Here is a 19,824-nt window from a genome sequence, read left to right as displayed (position 1 = left end):
AAAGTCCATAGCTCAGTAGATCATGTATCACCCAACACACATTCAAATATGTTTAAATGTGATTAGGATTTCTTCTTGTATAACCCTTTTAAACAAACGTTTCAGGACTTGTACACAGTGAAAAAATTGCTTCATAAATCCTGGTAATTCTGCTACCAATTACCTTTATTCTATGTCCCCGATTTTGATCCTTTGTCAAGCCAGATAGATTCTTCACTGTTCCTCTCTCTCTCGAGCCCTCATAGCTCAATCAGCATTTTCCATTCCAAAGAAAGCAACCATACTTTACCAGATCATTCCTCAGAGCAACAATGTTTCAATCCTTGCAACGTACACATAAATCTTATTTGGATCTCCTCCGCACAATCACATCTTTGCAACATGTCGTGACCAGCACCACATACAATTCTCAAGATAATTTTTTGAGTTAGATAATTCTAACCCAACATAATTCTATGACCTGTACATAATTCTAGCATAACCTCTCTGCTCTTGGATAGTCTATGCCTCAGATAACAAAGTATCCTATCTACATTTTTAACTAAGTATAAGTATCTACATATTTTGATCTGTGGACAATCTCCAAATTCTCTGTGCTCTTTCTACACTCTTACTTTATTACAATCTTCTAAATATAGGATCTTACAATGCTCAGGCTTACATTTCAATTTCTGCATAACTGACCTTATCAACAACATCTTCCTGCACTCTAACGTTTTTCATCAGAAGGTATTGGTATATTTCTGTCACGGATACTGATATCGGGTGAAAAGATTTTGTTTGTGTGCCATCCAATTAAATTAAATCACACTGTACGCAAGTACAATCTGTACAGCAGTAGTGCAAAAAAACACTAGAGTGCACAATATATTGTTTTACAGCATTGTAGATATACAGTTAAAGTAAATATCCAGAGTCCACAATTAAGGTAGGTTGGAAGGTTGGAATTACCCCCAATTTATAAGTTGGATAAGAAGGAGAGAAATGCAAAATCTGAGGGAAATGAATGGAAGGGGAAAGAGGGGAAATAAAAAGGGAACTGTTGGACTTGGGGATGGGAGAGGAGTGTACAGAAGTGGGAAAAGTACCAGGATAACTGTGGATGCTTCTTGTAGTGGAAGAAATATCTGCACCAGGGTGGGGAGTATATTCATTCAAATTAGAGAATTCAATGTTCATACCACTGTGTTGTAAGCTACCCAAGCAGAATACAAGGTCACCCTGACACCCTTTTTTCTCCTTTTCACCTCTATCCTTTACCTTTTACTCCACCCATCTGCCAATCACCCCCCCCCCCCCCCCCCCCCCCGCCATTACTACAATCCAGCAAGGGGTGGAGCGGAGTCCAAGGATAATCCACAATCTGACCACATTGGTCAGAGAGGTATCATCCCATAACTATATTGTTGCATTCCAAGGAGCTAAATGATTTAAGGAACTTCTCATTTAACATGGCTAGGGGAGAGAGGACGGGTGATCCTTTGTTTCAAGAAGCTGTTATTTTCATAGAGAAAACACACTTTCCCCCATCCAAGCAACTTCTCTTTATACTTAAGCCTAAACAGTGTGGTAGTAAGTCACTTGGACAATGTGTCATGTCCAAGCTCAGTTCTATCATCACCCCACATCGCGAAACATGAATATTGCTGAAAATTGGCGAAGCTTTTCATATCGCAATTCTGCAAGCCAAACAATAAAAACATTAAGGTAAGTAGATCAAATATGTAGTTTAGTGAGAATTAACTGTCATAGCAAACCAACCTTATTTTAATCAAACATAAATCAAATTGCAAAGCTAGCAGATATCAGGAAAGACAGTGTGAAGAATATTTAATCCACAAGGATCCAGTGACTTTCAATCAATGAAATACTATGTTAAGGCACAGGTTACTAGATAACCATTTTAAACTCAAAAGATTAAGATAATTAAGCATTAAACACCTACCATCTAGCTCCTGTCCTCTTGTAAAAGACTCCATTGACGACTGATACATTTTTAAGTGATATTCTGCAATTCTAAATAAAGATAAATATATTAAAATGGTGCCATTTAAAGAAAAACCTCCATCAACTAAACATCTACTGCTAAAACTTTAACTATCAATTGTCAAAAAAGTTCCTGCAATATCAGAGATATTATGGAAAAAACACTGTCTGAATGCATCTTTCTAAAGAGAGGGGCTTTGGTAAATGAGATCTGACTGGAGTTGGATTTGGTTAACCCTCCAGTATTCACCCAACTCTTAAGACACTGAAGTAGTTCTAACATCATTTTTGACACAATTACAAGTTAAGACTTTGTACCCAACAAAACAAAGAACAGATTTTCTATTGTTCTGTGGTTGCTTGCTAGTTACACCTGGCCTACACAGTTTCTTCCAGAGTACTGCAGAGGAAGGTCTCAGCACAAGCAGCCACCTGCACTCACATAATAGCTTTGTCAGCCTGCAAGGAATGACACTTTTGTTCACTAGCTGTTAGAAGTTATGTTGAAGATGGTCTTAAAATTCAATCATCCCAAAACTTTGAGAGCCAGATAAATATTAAACAAATTAAACTTAATTACAGAACACTAATGTATACTTAAGCTAACTTTTAAAAAGTTCAATTTACCTCTCTTACAAGTTGATTTCTCCAAATCATTTGAATAGGATCACATTACTTGCTCCAGACTTGACTTAACACAAATGCAGCAGGCAGATTTTCTAGCTCGAGTGGGAAGCCTGCCAAAGTTTGCCTTGCCTCACTGGACTTCATAATTCATCCACTGGTGCAAAGAATTTACAGCCAGCAACACAGAAGGCAAGAACTTGCACCATTGGCATATGTTGATCCCACACTAGACATTGGGACCACCATGGGGAAGACCCAAATTATTACTAGCGTTTGGTCAGAAGATCAGGTCAATATTATTCACAAGCCCTGAAACTTCTAGGTAAATTCAGCATTACTTGAAATCATTTTAAAGTCAGTCAGCTGCCTTATGAAATAGTAGTCTATTATTAAATGCTCAGAGGTTTAATTTATTCAGTGCCAAAGTTCCTGTGCAAAAGTGTACCTGAACTTTGTGTTTTGACAATGGACAGATATAGCACAATTTGCTGAAGTTTTCCTGTACGAGTACATTCATTTCAATGGAGGTCCAACATAAATTTATTTAGATTAACTGTTTAATTAAACTATTTGATTATTTAGCATAAACATAGGTGTTATTTTTAAATTATTGAGTTTGAAAGTAATGCATTTTTCAGAATTTTAGACATCCAGAAGTCTTTATAGTCATTACAGCATTGGCAGTCGGCTGGGCGTAGAGGAGCATCATCGCCCACTGTCAAAGCATTTTTGTGTGATCAAGACAGTTTCAGGTAGCAGGTTAACAAAAGGAGTTCCAGAAAGGTTTAAGATCACACTTACCATTTCATTCTTGGGTGGTTTGCCACAAAAGCAAATCTAGCTCACTGACTTTGAAAGGAATGTACAGACCACAGACTTGAGTCCAGATAACACGATTCTATTTGGATTTTTATTTCTTATTTGGTCATTTTCCCTGGTCGTCGTTTTCTTGTTTAGATCAGCATATGTCTATATATTAACTGAACAATATGCATCAAGTCTCTCCTGTAGTTTTCTCAATTCAAGTCATGGCCATGATGCTTTCCAACTTGCAATAATCCACGTGACAGAGAAATGTCTGCCTCTCAAAGGAAAATTGGCAATCCTGCATAATTTTGAAATGGGACTCCTAACTTAACTCGTACATCTAACAAAAGACTGTCGGAGCATAGATGGGATCCCCAGGGCAACCTCAAAACCTTAAAAGGTGTATCTGATTGCGTTGCTGCCAAGGTAATTGAGAACTGAAACAATCAGCACCACACAATGATTAGGATAAGCACTGGAAGAGGCTGAAAATCAGATGCAGGAACTTGGCTCCTACGGATGGCAACCAAGAAAATAATCAGACACACAATGAAAACAAAACTGGATCTAAAACCAGATTGGGCTGGACACCAGGCCAATTCTGATGGTATGAGGAGGGATTGGCTCAAGTTGATTGGAGTGGGTTGTTTGAAGGAAAAGAAACGTCAGGAAAGTGAGATATTTTTAAAACTGTGCTGACAAGAGCTCAGGACATGCACGTCCCTGTTAGAGTGAAGGCCAAGGCAGCCGGACAAATGGAAGCTTGTATGACGAAGAAATTGAGGCTTTGGTCAAGAGGAAAAACAAGGCACAGGACAGGCATATGCAGCTGGGATGAAGTGTATCCCTGGAGGAGTTTTGTGAACTATGGAGCAAACTAAAAAAAGGATATCGGAAGCACAAAAAGGGGACAGGAGATAGCTCTGGCAGACAGCAGTAAGGATAATCCCAAATGATTTTATAAGAACATAAAGGAAAAAAGAGTAACCAGAGGGAGAGTGGGACTTCTCAGGAATCAAAGCAGTCAACGCTGTGTGGAGCCACACGAGATGGACATGGTCCTCAATTAGTATTTCTCCTCTGTTTTTACAGCAAAGACAGCAGGATTGAGGAACTTGAAGCATCTTAAGAGCAGTTAGTGTCAAAGTCGAAGAAGTGTTGAAGGTCCTGACGCGTATGAAGTTAGATAAATTTCCCAGGCTGAATTAGATACCGTGGGAAATTAGAGGACATTGCAGGAGCCCTGACTGAAATTTACGAGTCGTCATTAAATACGGGAAAGGTGCCAGAAAACTGGGCGGAGGCAAATGTTGTGCCTCTAGTCTAGAAGGGCTGTAGGGAAAGGACTAGGAACTATAAGCCAGTGACCTTAATATCTGTCATCGTAAAGTTACTGGAGAGTATTCTCCAGTACAGTTGATATACAGTGCCCTCCATAATGTTTGGGACAAAGACCCATCATTTATTTATTTGCCTCTGTACTCCACAATTCGAGATTTGGAATTGAAAAAAATCACATGTGGTTAACCTGCACATAGTCAAATTTTATTAGAGGCCATTTTTATACACGTAGAAATTACAGCTGTGATTATACATAGTCCCCTCATTTCAGGGCACCATAATGTTTGGGACACATGGCTACACAGGCGTTTGTAATTGCTCGGGTGTGTTTAATTGCCTCCTTAATGCTGGTACAAGAGAGCTCTCAGCACCTAGTCTTTCCATCACTTTTGGAAACTTTTATTGCTGTTTATCAACACGAGGACCAAAGTTGTGCCAATGAAAAACAAACAAGCCATTACGAGACCGAGAAACAAGAATAAAAGTGTTAGAAACATCAGCCAAACCTTAGGCTTACCAAAATCAACTGTTTGGAACATCATTAAGAAGAAAGAGAGCACTGGTGAGTTTACTAATCACAAAGGGACTGGCAGGCCAAGGAAGACTTCCACAGCTGATGACAAACAAATTCTCTCTATGATAAAGAAAAATCCTCAAACACCTATCCGACAGATCAGAAACACTCTTCAGGAGTCAGGTGTGGATTTGTCAATGACCACTGTCCGCAGAAGACTTCATGAACAGAAATACAGAGGCCACACTGCAAGATGCAAACCACTGGTTAGCCGCAAAAATAGGATGGCCAAGTTGCAGTTTGCCATGAAGTACTTAAAAGAGCAACCACAGTTCTGGAATAAGGTCTTGTGGACAGATGAGACGAAGATTAACTTATATCAGAGTGATGGCAAGAGCAAAGTGTGGAGGAGAGAAGGAACTGCCCAAGATCCAAAGCATACCACCTCATCTGAGAAACACGGTGGTGGGAGTGTTATGGCCTGGGCATGTATGGCTGCTGAAGGTACTGGCTCACTATTCTTCATTGATGATACAACTGCTGATGGTAGTAGCATAATGAATTCTGAAGTGTATAGACACATCCTATCTGCACAAGTTCAAACAATTGCCTCAAACTTCATTGGCCGGCGGTTCATTCTACAGCAAGACAATGATCCCAAACATACTGCTAAAGCAACAAAGGAGTTTTTCAAAGCTAAAAATGGTAAATTCTTGAGTGGTCAAATCTTGAATCACCCGATCTGAACGCAATTGTGCATGACTTTTATTTGCTGAAGAGAAAACTGAAGGGGACTAGCCCCCAAAACAAGCATAAGCTAAAGATGGCTGCAACACAGGCCTGGCACAGCATCACCAGAGAAGACACCTACCAACTGGTGATGTCCATGAATCGCAGACTTCAAGCAGTTATTGCATGCAAAGGATATGCAACAAAATACTAAACATGATTACTTTCATTTACATGACATTGCTGTTTCCCAAACATTATGGTGCCCTGAAATGGGGGTGGGGTGGGGGGGGGGGGGGGGGGGGGACGACGACTATGTATAAGCACTGCAGTAATTTCTACATGGTGAAACCAAAATGTATGAAAATGGCCTTTAATAAAATCTGACAATATACACTTTAATCACACGTGATTTTTTCTACTACAAATCTCAAAGTGGAGTACAGAGGCAAATAAATGACGAGTCTTTGTCCCAAACATTATGGAGGGCATGTTGCCATATGTACTAACATGGTGAAATTTTTGCTTTGCGTGCAATCCAATTAGATCAGATAATACCAAGCATAAATATAATCAAGTCAAGTCAAACTCAAGTACAATAGGTAGTGCAAAGGGAAGATGCAGCATGCAGAATGTAGCTCTTAGCATTGTAATACATCAGTTCCATAGACAAACTCCATTGTCCGCAATGGGGTAGAAGAAAATCGAACAGTACCCTAGCTTATGGAAGGACCGTTCAGAAACCTGATAACAGAGGGGAAGAAGCTGTTCTTGAGTCTGACAGTGCACACTTTAAAGATTCTGCCAGTTGGGAGTAGGAAGGAGGAATTACCAGGGTTGGACAAGGGGTGTTGTGCAAGTGGATGCAAGCTTATCACTGTACACAAGGAAAATTGTGCTGGCGGTTACAGGTCTGACACTTGCACATCCTTTAAGGTGGATACAGGTAGTTAGAATTAAGAGTTAAGAGTGTTTAATTGTAATATGTACCGAAACAGGACTTATTTGCAGCAGCATAACAGGTCTGTTAACACAGTACCCAATAGGTAACATAATTATCAAACAAAAAAAGTTAAATAAGACAAATTAGTGCAAAACAAGACAAAAGCCCAAAGTCTCTCGCGCAATGAAGAGTTCATAGTGCAAAGATCTGTTGGTACTTGTAGCATTTAGTAGTGAAAAGAAAGTGTGGCCAGGGTGGTGTGGGTCCTTGATGATGTTGGCTGCCTTTTTGAGGTATAGTCTCCTATAGTTCCCTTTGACTGTGAGGTCAATACCTGTGATGGTCGGCACAGTGTCCACCACTTTCTGGATGCTCTTACATTCCTGAGCATTCAAGTTGACAAACCAGGCCACAATGCAACCAGTTAATATGCCTCTTTACTGTACACATGTAGAGGTTCAAGAGAAGATTTGTGGACATATCAAATCTCCTCAATCTTCTAAGAATGTAGAGGCTTTCTTTATGATTGCATCAACGTGCTGGGTCCAGGACATATCTTCAGAGATATGCACACCCAGGCCCTTGAAGTTGTTGACTCTCGCCATCTCCGACCTGTCGATGAGGACAGGTTTGTGGATCCTCGGCCTTCCACTTCTAAAGTTAAGAATCAGCGCCTTGGTCTTACTGACTTTGGGAGCAAGGTTGTTGTTCTGGCACCAATCTAACGATCAATTTATACACAATAGACAATAGGTGCAGGAGTAGGCCATTCAGCCCCTCGAGCCAGCACCGCCATTCAATGTGATCATTCACAATCAGTACCCCGTTCCTGCCCTCTCCCCATACCCCCTGACTCCACTATCATTAAGAACTCTATCTAGCTCTCTCTTGAAAGCATCCAGAGAATTGGCCTCCACTGCCTTCTGAGGCAGAGAATTCCACAGATTTACAACTCTCTGACTGAAAAAGATTTTCCTCATCTCCGTTCTAAATGGCTTACTCCTTATTCTTAAACTGTGGCCCCTAGTTCTGGACTCTTCCAACATTGGGAACATGTTTCCTGCCTCTTGCGTGTCCAATCCCTTAATAATCTTATATGTTTCAATAAGATCCCCTCTCATCCTTCTAAATTCCAGTGTATACAAGACTCGCTCCAGTCTTTCAACATACGACAGTCCCGCCATTCCGGGAATTAACCAAGTGAACCTATGCTGCACTCCCTCAATAGCAAGAATATCCTTCCTCAAATTTGGAGACCAAAACTGCACACAGTACTCCAGGTGCGGTCTCATTAGGGCCCTCTACAACTGCAGAAGGACCTCTTTGCTCCTATACTCAACTCCTCTTGTCATAAAGGCCAACATGCCATTAGCTTTCTTCACTGCCTGCTGTACCTGCATGCTAACTTCAAGTGACTGATGAACAAGGACACCCAGATCTCTTTGTACTTCCCCATTTCCTAACTTGACACTATTCAGATAATAATCTACCTTCCTGTTCTCACCACCAAAGTGGATAACCTCACATTTATCTACATTAAACTGCATCTGCCATGCATTTGCCCACTCACACAACCTGTCTAAGTCACCCTGCATCCTCATGGCATCCTCCTCACAGTTCACACTGCCACCCCGCTTTGTGTCATCCAAACATTTGCAAATGTTACATTTAATCCCTTCCTCTAAGTCATTAATGTATATTCAGATCTCCCAACATTTGATTTTTACAAATTCAGAGTTTTGATGTCCAAAATTCAGAAATTTTACATCAAAATTCATAATATGGTACTTTTCAGCAAAAAAAGTATGCATTCCAAATGCGCGTACGCGTTGCGCTACATTCACATGTGAAAAACGACTATTATTTCCAACAGTCTGTAGTTCTTGGACTACATGTACAATGTCAGGCCTATCGTGAGTATATTCTACTATTATAGAAAGGTTATCGAACAGAAATACTTTTTACAACAAAGAAAAAAAATTGTTTTGTTTTTTCTATTTTACTTTTTCCTTACACATCCCAATTCTCTTGGTATTGAATAAAAGAACAATGGTCATAAAATGTATGACTAAGTTGTGAAGAAAGAGTTTCATTTAAAACACTGCACATACCTAATTTAATTGAAGACATGCTTACTCCAGTGGTCAACAGCAAATCACAACGGCCCATGACCCCCCAACCCTACAGCCCCCCACCCCCCTCTCTCCCCAACCCCCTACCCTCCCCACCCCTACTCCCCAAATCCACTCCCCCACCCCTCTTCCGCCACTCCCACTCTTCCCCTCCCTTCCTCCACCCCCCAACCCCCACTCCCTCCTCCCACTCCACCGCCCCACTGCCCCCCTCCCCCACACCCTAACCCCTTCCCCCACATCCTCTCAACATCAACGGGCCTCACGCGGCGAGGCGGATACAGCGGCGAGGCGGGTACAGCGGCGAGGCGGGTACAGCGGCGAGGCGGGTACAGCGGCGAGGCGGGTACAGCGGCGAGGCGGGTACAGCGGCGAGGCGGGTACAGCGGCGAGGCGGGTACAGCGGCGAGGCGGGTACAGCGGCGAGGCGGGTACAGCGGCGAGGCGGGTACAGCGGCGAGGCGGGTACAGCGGCGAGGCGGGTACAGCGGCGAGGCGGGTACAGCGGCGAGGCGGGTACTGCGGCGAGACGGGTACAGGGGCGAGGCGGGTACAGGGGCGAGGCGGGTACAGGGGCGAGGCGGGTACAGCGGCGAGGCGGGTACAGCGGCGAGGCGGGTACAGCGGCGAGGCGGGTACAGCGGCGAGGCGGGTACAGCGGCGAGGCGGGTACAGCGGCGAGGCGGGTACAGCGGCGAGGCGGGTACAGCGGCGAGGCGGGTACAGCGGCGAGGCGGGTACAGCGGCGAGGCGGGTACAGCGGCGAGGCGGGTACAGCGGCGAGGCGGGTACAGCGGCGAGGCGGGTACAGCGGCGAGGCGGGTACAGCGGCGAGGCGGGTACAGCGGCGAGGCGGGTACAGCGGCGAGGCGGGTACAGCGGCGAGGCGGGTACAGCGGCGAGGCGGGTACAGCGGCGAGGCGGGTACAGCGGCGAGGCGGGTACAGCGGCGAGGCGGGTACAGCGGCGAGGCTGGTACAGCGGCGAGGCGGGTACAGCGGCGAGGCGGGTACAGCGGCGAGGCGGGTACAGCGGCGAGGCGGGTACAGCGGCGAGGCGGGTACAGCGGCGATGCGGGTACAGCGGCGAGGCGATTACCGCGGCGAGGCGATTACCGCGGCGAGGCAGGGCCAGCGGCGAGGCGAGTACAGCGGCAGGGCCGGGCCAGCGGCGAGGCGATTACAGTGGCAGGGCCGGGCCAGCGGCGAGGCGAGTACAGCGGTGAGGCCGGGCCAGCGGCGAGGCGAGTACAGTGGCAGGGCCGGGCCGGGCCAGCGGCGAGGCGAGTACAGCGGCAGGGCCGGGCCAGCGGCGAGGCGGGTACAGCGGCAGGGCCGGGCCAGCGGCGAGGCGGGTACAGCGGCTGGGCCGGGCCAGCGGCGAGGCGGGTACAGCGGCAGGGCCGGGCCTGCGGCGAGGCGGGTACAGCGGCAGGGCCGGGCCAGCAGCGAGGCGGGTACAGCGGCAGGGCCAGGCCAGCGGCGAGGCGGGTACAGCGGCAGGGCCAGGCCAGCGGCGAGGCGGGTACAGCGGCAGGGCCGGGCCAGCGGCGAGGCGGGTACAGCGGCAGGGCCAGGCCAGCGGCGAGGCGGGTACAGCGGCAGGGCAGGGCCGGGCCAGCGGCGAGGCGGGTACAGCGGCAGGGCCGGGCCAGCGGCGAGGCGGTTACAGCGGCTGGGCCGGGCTAGCGGCGAGGCGAGTACAGCGGCAGGGCCGGGCCAGCGGCGAGGCGAGTACAGCTGCGAGGCCGGGCCAGCGGCGAGGTCAGGCCAGTGTATCGGCAAGGCGAGGCGAGTACAGCGGCGAGGTGAAACCAGCGGCGAGGCGACTACAACGGCGAGGCGAGTACAGCGGCAGGGCCGGGCCAGCGGCGAGGCGAGTACAGCGGCGAGGCCGGGCCAGCGGCGAGGTCAGGCCAGTGTATCGGCAAGGCGAGGACAGCGGCGAGGTGAGACCAGCGGCTGGGCCGGGCTAGCGGCGAGGCGAGTACAGCGGCAGGGCCGGGCCAGCGGCGAGGCGAGTACAGCTGCGAGGCCGGGCCAGCGGCGAGGTCAGGCCAGTGTATCGGCAAGGCGAGGCGAGTACAGCGGCGAGGTGAAACCAGCGGCGAGGCGAGTACAGCGGCAGGGCCGGGCCAGCGGCGAGGCGAGTACAGCGGCGAGGCCGGGCCAGCGGCGAGGTCAGGCCAGTGTATCGGCAAGGCGAGGACAGCGGCGGGGTGAGACCAGCGGCGAGGCGACTACAGCGGCGAGACGGGTACAGCGGCGAGGCGGGTACAGCGGCGAGGCGGGTACAGCGGCGAGGCGGGTACAGCGGCAGGGCCGGGCCAGCGGCGAGGTCAGGCCAGTGTATCGGCAAGGCGAGGCGAGTACAGCGGCGAGGTGAGACCAGCAGCGAGGCGACTACAGCGGCGAGGCGAGTACAGCGGCAAAGCCGAGCCAGCGGCGAGGCGGGGCAAGGCGAGGGGCGGAGCGAGGCATGTGTTTTGCGGAAAAATGTGAGGCGAAATCGGAATGGCGGAAATGAAATAAGAAAGCGGAAACTTTCCGCCAAATTCAGAAGGGTTGGGAGGTCTGTATATTGTAAATAGATGCGGTCCCAGCACCGAGCCTTGTGATACCCCACTAGTCACTGCCTGCCATTCGGAAAGGGAACCGTTAATCCCTACTCTTTGTTTCCTGTCTGCCAACCAATTTTCTATCCATGTCAACACCCAACCCCCAATACCATGTGCTCTAATCTTGCCCACTAATCTCCTATGTGGGACCTTGTCAAAGGCTTTCTGAAAGTCCAGGTACACTACATCCACTGGTTCTCCCTTGTCCATTTTCCTACTTACATCCTCAAAAAATTACAGAAGATTAGTCAAGCATAATTTCCCCTTCGTAAATCCATGCTGACTCGGAACGATCCTGTTTCTGCTATCCAAATGTTCCGCAATTTTGTCTTTTATAATTGACTCCAGCATCTTCCCCACCACTGATGTCAGGCTAACTGGTCTATAATTTCCCATTTTCTCTCTCCCTCCTTTCTTAAAAAGTGGGATAACATTAATTACTCTCCAATCCACAGGAACTGATCCTGAATCTATAGAACATTGGAAAATGATCACCAATGCGTCCACGATTTCTGGAGCCACTTCCTTAAGTACCCTGTGATGCAGACCATCAGGCCCTGGAGTTTTATCAGGCTTCAGTCCCATCAGTCTACCCAACACCAACTCCTGCCCAATGTGTATTTCCTTCAGTTCGTCCGTCACCCTAGGATCTCTGGCCACTAGAACATCTGGGAGATTGCTTGTATCTTCCTTAGTGAAGACAGATCCAAAGTACCGGTTCAACTCATCTGCCATTTCCTTGTTCCCCATAATAATTTCCCCTGCTTCTGTCTTCAAGGGACCCACATTTGCCTTGACTATTTTTTTCCTCTTTACATACCTAAAAAAGCTTTTACTATCCTCCTTTATATTATTGGCTAGCTTACCCTCGGTACCTCATCTTTTCTCCCTGTATTGCTTTTTTAGTTATCTTCTGTTGCTCTTTAAAAGAGTCCCAATCCTCTGGCTTCCCACTCTTCTTTGCTATGTTATACTTCTCTTTTATTTTTATGCTGTCCTTGACTTCCCTTGTCAGCAATGGGTGCCTCTTACTCCCCTTAGAATCTTTCCTCCTCTTTGGGATAAATTGATCCTGCAACTTCTGCATTATTCCCAGGAATACCTGCCATTGCTGTTCCACCGTCTTCCCTGCTAGGGCCTCCCAGTCAAATCTGGCCAGTTCCTGCCTCATGCCTCTGGAATCCCCTTTGCTATACTGTAATACTGACACTTCTGATTTTCCCTACTCCCTCTCAATTTGTAGAGTAAAACTTATCATATTATGATCACTGGCTCCTAATGGCTCTTTTACCTTGAGTCCCCTTATCAGATCAGGTTCATTATACAACACTAAATCCAGAATTGCCTTCTCCTTTGTAGGCTCCAGTACAAGCTGTTCTAAGAATCCATCTCGGAGGCTTTGTTTCTTTAAATTTATACTGACATGCCTCCATCAGCAATTTCTCCCACAGACAAATTTTAATAATTTCCATTCTATCTTTAAAAAAAAATCCTACATTCAACAATCATGTGCACATGATCAGTTGATTCTAAGTACAGCCATGCCTGTTTGTCATTGATGAACATTTTATTATGGTAGAAATGCATTCATGGCACTTCTATACAGTGCATTCCTGCACAGGGAGCATGCAGTGTGTAGTGTATTCAAGTTTAACAAAACTATGCAAATTGAAAATACACACCTCAAAGTATTGACTGCATAATATTAATTTATAAATCAGCATTTGTAAACAGGGGGATTATTGTAAGGTAGGACCAACATTCCAAGTGCGTTAAATAACCATATTATGTCAATATTTTATACCTTCAATTTGTACCAGCATCTGCAGTTATTTTCCAACACATATTATGCCAATGAATCAATTGAACCGAACAGTTCAGATGAACAAGTGGAATGTGATAAAAGTAAATTACAAGCAGTATGCAAAACAAAACATACTCACCCTTTCCTAAGATATGCTAAAGCATAGTTTGGTTTCAACTCGAGAGCTTTGCTGGTGTCTTTCACAACCTCTACAAAGCAAAAGAGGCAATTTGAAATCACATTCATTTATTTTTATCATTTCAATTTAAAAAGTCGAAGTGTTCCTGAAAATGCTATTTAGACACTGAGACTAGATGCAGTATTTTGCTACATTAACGAAAACCTATGAATATTTGACAATTGTTTGTTTTCTTAATAGCAGTTTTAAAATGTCCATATAGCAAGAATTTATCACAACTATCCTTAATGTCATTGGCTGGTTTTTAATTAGATTAAAAATAGGTGCCAGTAAAATATTAACAATGTGCAATTCTGTGGCACACCCCTTGATATCGCTATCCATATTAATTGCACAGCAATAAAATCCAATGAAACCAGCCTATAAATCGAAAGCCTGAATGCAATTTGCCTCTCCCCTGCCCTTCACCAAAAGACCATCTTAGTCAATAAGCCGTAGTGAGGATGCAATCTTCATCAGATATTAAACACACCTTTGTAATTCCGAAGCAATATATGTGCATAGGCTCTTTGGCAATAATATTCTGCAACATTCAAATCCAGTTCCACTGCTGCATTCAACGCCTGGAAGAATAAACAAATCCATAAACAATGTAGCCTAGCAACACCACAGTAAACAAAATCCTAATGGTCTAGCGTGAAAAATAAACAATTTTACCAAATAAAAACCTAAAATCAAACTTCAATAGTCATGTGTTTTATTGTCATATGTCCCAGATAGAACGATGAAATTCTTACTTGCTGCAGCACAACAGAATATGTAAACATAGTACACTGTATACAATATAATAAACGAGGTAAAAAGTTGTGTATATGTATATACACACATATACATACAAAAACAAACAATAATAGTGCAATAGTAACAATAATAGTCAATGTAGCTCAGAACTTATTGGAGGTTGTAGTGTTTAATAGCCTAATGGCTGCAGGGAAGAAGCTGTTCCTGAATCTGGACGTTATAGTTTTCAGGCTCCTGTGCCTTCTTCCCGATGGCAGGGGTGAAATGAGTGTGTGGCTAGGGTATTGTGGGTCTTTCATGATGCTGGCTGCTGCAGCGACTCCTGTAAATCCCTTTGACGGTTGAGAGTCAGAAACCGTGATGGACCGGGCAGTGTTCACAACTTTTTGTAGTCTTCTTCGCCCCAGGACATTCAAGTTGCCAAACAAGGATGTGAGGCAACCAGTCAATACTCTCTCTACTGTACACCTGTAGAAGTTCAAGAGAATCCTCTGACATACTCTGATAAACCTCAGATAACATAACTGGTCACGTTCTTTCTGACATCCATAGCTTTCCCTCCTTTCTGCCAGAGATGATACATGAAGAAATAGGCAACCAGGAAGAAGTGCATTAAATAAATCCAGATTTCCAGGAAAACAGCCGAAAGTTAACACAGCCCATTATTTTGAGTGGGAGGGGTAGGAGTTGGTCTATATCACAATTTTCCAAAATGCAAAGCTGCATCAAGAAACACGAGTCAATGAAAATAAATTGTGTTTACTTCTCGTTCACACAAGTTCTATAAATTTTATTCTGTATCTCAATTTTTTGGCAATTTGTAAATTGTGGACGACAGATCCCATACTCCAATAACTATAACGCAGGGGTTACCTGAATTTAGACAACAAACCAGGAGTATTTGCCATTCTTAAAAGAATTTGCTCCATAACGACCTGATAATCCATGATGACTAACCCCCTGCTGAAGTTTTCGAAAATCAATTGAAAGGGGTATCCTTCAGTGTAAGAGGGTCTGAAGAAGGGTCTCGACCCAAAACGTCACCCATTCCTTCTCTCCTGAGATGCTGCCTGACCTGCTGAGTTACTCCAGCATTTTGTGAATAAATACCTTCAATTTGCACCAGCATCTGCAGTTATTGTCTTATCCAGTGTAAGAGCAGATCCTTCAGTCCCTATTGCCTATTCTGCCATTCAAAGTCAGAGTTAAATACCACAGAAACAGTCCCTTTGACCCACCTAGTTCAAGCCGACCAAGTTGGCATACTGGGTTAGTCCCATTTGCCTGCATTTGGCCCACATACCTCTAAACACATCATATGCATAAGATCATAGCTAATCTTTTACCAGAGCATCACTTCCCAACTTCCTTAAAGTCTAATAATGGATAAGCAGAAAATGGAAGGATATGGGTTAAGTGGAGACAGCTAATGGTTAGTCTTAGCATCATGTTCGGCACAGACATTGTGAGCTAAAGGCCCTGTTCCTGTGATGTACTATTCTATGTTCTTTGTAAACCTTGCAACAATTATACTATGTGGAAGCATCTCTGCAAGCTCAATAGGAGATATTAATTAGAAATCACCCATACATCATCAGATTGACAAATGAGGCTGATGAAATAAATCAAGATAATATGGACCTAGTGCGATGCTATGGCAGAGATATTACGCATTAGGATCTATTAAAACTCAAGTAAGAGAGACTAAAGGGCGAGAACTACTTACAATACCACCACCATCACAACTGCTCACTATAAAGAAAACCGCATGTTCCACATCATTCAACATAGTGATAGTCATCTTCAAAGACCATCATCCCAACATGGAATGTAGATTTATGCAAACCAGATTAGTACCCCATTCACATGCAAGCAAACCCACTTAGTTCAATCGTCCATTTCAATCAATTAACAAGTCATAATTTGATTGATGCCAACATTTGTGGTTGTAAGTACAGAATCTCATACAAAGGTCAAATTTCAAAATATACCCGTTTATCCAACCCAACAGAACCAAATTATAAAATGCAAATATAGACTCTCGGTCAGGTTGGTAAAGTGACAAGTAAATTGAACATTCTTTCTCCCACCAGACACCTTATCTAATAATGTAAAATGACTACCTTGCTACCAATTTGAAGGGATTTACTTCCATTTGTTACACATGCAAACATCACTAGAGTACCAAATTAAAGAACACAATACTGCCCTTGGGCCATTTCTGTCCTTCCTGCCAAAATGAGTGGACAGTAACTAGTAATGCTAGATAGAGCTCTTAAGGATAGCAGAGTCAGGGGGTATGGAGAGAAGGCAGGAACGGGGTACTGATTGAGAATGATCAGCCATGATCACATTGAATGGTGGTGCTGGCTCGAAGGGCCGAATGGCCTAGTCCCGCACCTATTGTCTATAATCACCACCACCTTACTAGCATGCACTCGCAATGGCAACTTCAAATCCATCTCCTGAAAAGAGATCTGAAGAATCCAAAGATTTCCAATGCAAGTAGCAAACCATACCTCCTGGAATGTTACCACAATCAACACATTAATCTCCAATATTTTTGCCACCTACAAAGTAATCACACCATCAATCACATCTTCCCATCTCCAACCCTTTCTGCAAAGCCCACTCCTTCCTCAACTCCTTGGTTAACTCTTTCCTCCCCATCTAACCCACCCTCTCCCCAGGTACTTTCCCTTGCAATTGTACGAAATGTAACAACTATCCCTGCACCTTCCTCTTGCCTCCATCCAGGGAGCTCACCCGTCCTTCTGACAGTTTCAAGGGCAGTTTTTCTATCTCATCTATGCATTCAGTACTACCGATGTTGCCTCCTTTGCATCCGCGACACCAAGCTTAAACTCGTTGACACTTTCATGCTATGTCCGCCAAGGTCTGTTGGATCTCCCTGTTGCTAAGTATTTTAACTCCCCTTCCCATACCAACATTTCTATCCTTGGCCTCCAAGATCATATGTAAACTGGAGGAACAGCACCTCATATTCCACTTGGGTAGCTTACAATCCAACAGTATGAACACTGAATTCTCCAATTTTAAGCAACAATTCCACACCTCACCCCTGCTTTTTCCAGTCCCCCCCTCCATTTCTCCCACTATCCCACCCATCTCCCTGTTCTCTTTGCCTCCTACATACATTCATCTCTCACCCACAGGTTGCTCATTTTCCTTCCATCACCCCTTTCTTCCCTCCCCATTGCCTTCCACCAATATCCTTCCCTCTTCTTTCCTTATCTGATATCTTTGTCTCTTTTTAACCTAACCTTTGTCACTTCACACATCTGCCAGTCATTCCCTCGCTCCACACCTGTATCCACTCATCACTTACCAGACTTTGTCCCACCCCTCTCTCTCTACAATCAGAAGGGTCCTAGACAGAAACATTATATTTTCCATTCTCTCAGATTAGTTCCCTCAGTACATTGTGCTTTGTTCATGACAATTAAACACTGAACCAAAAGCAAAGTAGTCAAAAATGTGGAAACGCCACCACCTGCGTGGGTTTTCTCCGAGATCTTCAGTTTCCTCCCACACTCCAAAGACGTACAGGTATGTAGGTTAATTGGCTGGGTAAATGTAAAAATTGTCCCTAGTGGGTGTAGGATAGTGTTAATGTACGGGGATCACTGGGCGGCACGGACTTGGTGGGCCGAAAAGGCCTGTTTCCGGCTGTATATATATGATATGATATGATGATATGATATAATTTTGTGGCTATCTTTTTAGTCCTTTTAAGTCACATTCAACCTTATCAGGGATGCATTGCCATCTTTACTAAGTTCAAATCCTGGAAGTTCCAACTCGGAAAAACTACAGATCTTCACAGTAGCTGCAAAATGCAAAAAGACACAAAATGCTGGAGTAACTCAGCGGGACAGACTGACAGCATCTCTGGAGGGAAGGGGTGAATGGGTGACGTTTCGGGTCGAGACCCTCCTTCAGACCGTATCCAGGCTGTATCCAGTAACTCTGCAGCCGCGAATGCGGACTGGCCGTTATTCCTCGACATGTTGGCAGATGGAAAGAGCCAGCGGACGTGTTCACCGTCAGCCCCGACTGCGCTGGAGCCCGAGCCCGAGCCCGAGCGCCGAGGGCAGGCCCTCGCATTCCCACACAAGACGGTATCTCACCTCCACAGCTTTCTCCGGGCACTCGGCTACATATTCATCTGTAAAAACTCTGTCAAAAGAAGAAACGTCAGAAAGTAAAACACTTGTTGTCAATGTTTTGTATTGTTCTGCGTTGCCAGAGCAAACGAGTGCACTCACCGCTCATCCGCCATTGCGCCGCCGCTGCCGACGACAAATTGAGGAAACTTCTGGACCCAGAACCCAAGCGCTGCGCACGCGCGTCAGGACCTGCTGAGCCTCCGCTGCGGCGGCCATGTTTGTAGAGGAGCGGGCGGCCGTCTCTGTAGACGGCGGCCGTTTGTCGAGGAGCGAGCGGCCATCTTTGTAGAGGTGCCGGCGGCCGTTTTGTGGAGGAGCGAGCGGCCATCTTTGTAGAGGTGCCGGCGGTCGTTTTGTAGAGGAGCGAGCGGCCATCTTTGTAGAGGTGCCGGCGGCCGTTTTGTAGAGGAGCGAGCGGCCATCTTTGTAGAGGTGCCGGCGGTCGTTTTGTGGAGGAGCGAGCGGCCATCTTTGTAGAGGTGCCGGCGGCCGTTTTGTGGAAGACCTTGGAGCCGCTGGGCAGAGGTTTGACCCGGCCTGTGTGTGTACGTGTGTGGCTATGTCTACCCCCCACCCACAACAGTTGGCCTCAGAGCGAGTCCTGTGCCACATACAAGCGCAGGCTCATTACTCTGCAGAGATCACCGCATGTAACTGGTCTCCTAATTTGAGGAAGGACATTATTGCTATCGAATTGAATACATTTTATTAGCCATGTATACATACAAGGAATTTGCCTTGGTGCTTTGCTCGCGTAACAACACGATATACAGTAAACAATTAAAGAATAAAACATAATTTAAACATGTGAAGAATGAAATAAAATATCAGACCAAAAGAAGGCTACAGACTTTTGGTTGTTGAGTAGAGCTACTGCTTCTGTATTTGTATCTTGACGTATAATTACTGTCACTGCTTGGAGTGCAGCGTAGGTTCACCAGGTTAATTCCCGGGACTGACATATGATGAAAGAATGGGTCGACTGGGCTTATATTCACTAGAATTTAGAAGGATGAGCGGGGATCTTACAGAAACATCTAAAGTTCTTCCGGGATTGGACAGGATAGATGTGGGAAAAGTGTTCCCGATGTTGGGGGAGTCCAGAACCAGGGGTCACAGTTTAAGAATAAGGGGTAGACCATTTAGGACTGAGATGAGGAAAAACCACCCAGAGAGTTGCGAATCTGTGGAATT

At 45.5% G+C, this 19,824-nt stretch overlaps 1 protein-coding gene across 1 annotated transcript in view; it reads right to left on the bottom strand.

Moving 5' to 3' along the window:
- sugt1 (SGT1 homolog, MIS12 kinetochore complex assembly cochaperone) overlaps positions 1-18,772 on the bottom strand; it is a 77,567-nt gene extending 58,795 nt beyond the window's left edge. The window contains exons 1-5 of the mRNA XM_078402746.1: positions 18,730-18,772; positions 18,592-18,640; positions 14,172-14,262; positions 13,640-13,709; positions 1,946-2,016 (exon numbers count right to left, since the gene is read on the bottom strand). Of these exons, the coding sequence (XP_078258872.1) occupies positions 1,946-2,016; positions 13,640-13,709; positions 14,172-14,262; positions 18,592-18,640; positions 18,730-18,743 (295 nt within the window). The 5' untranslated portion in view covers positions 18,744-18,772. The remainder of the gene's footprint in view (positions 1-1,945; positions 2,017-13,639; positions 13,710-14,171; positions 14,263-18,591; positions 18,641-18,729) is intronic.
- Positions 18,773-19,824: the final 1,052 nt, after the last annotated feature.

This window comes from Rhinoraja longicauda, chromosome 7 (genome assembly GCF_053455715.1).
Source record: "Rhinoraja longicauda isolate Sanriku21f chromosome 7, sRhiLon1.1, whole genome shotgun sequence".
In the NCBI taxonomy this organism is placed as follows: Eukaryota; Metazoa; Chordata; class Chondrichthyes; order Rajiformes; family Arhynchobatidae; genus Rhinoraja; species Rhinoraja longicauda.
The sequence above is the reverse complement of the archived record's forward strand: the minus strand, read 5'-3'. Positions and strand labels throughout refer to the sequence as shown.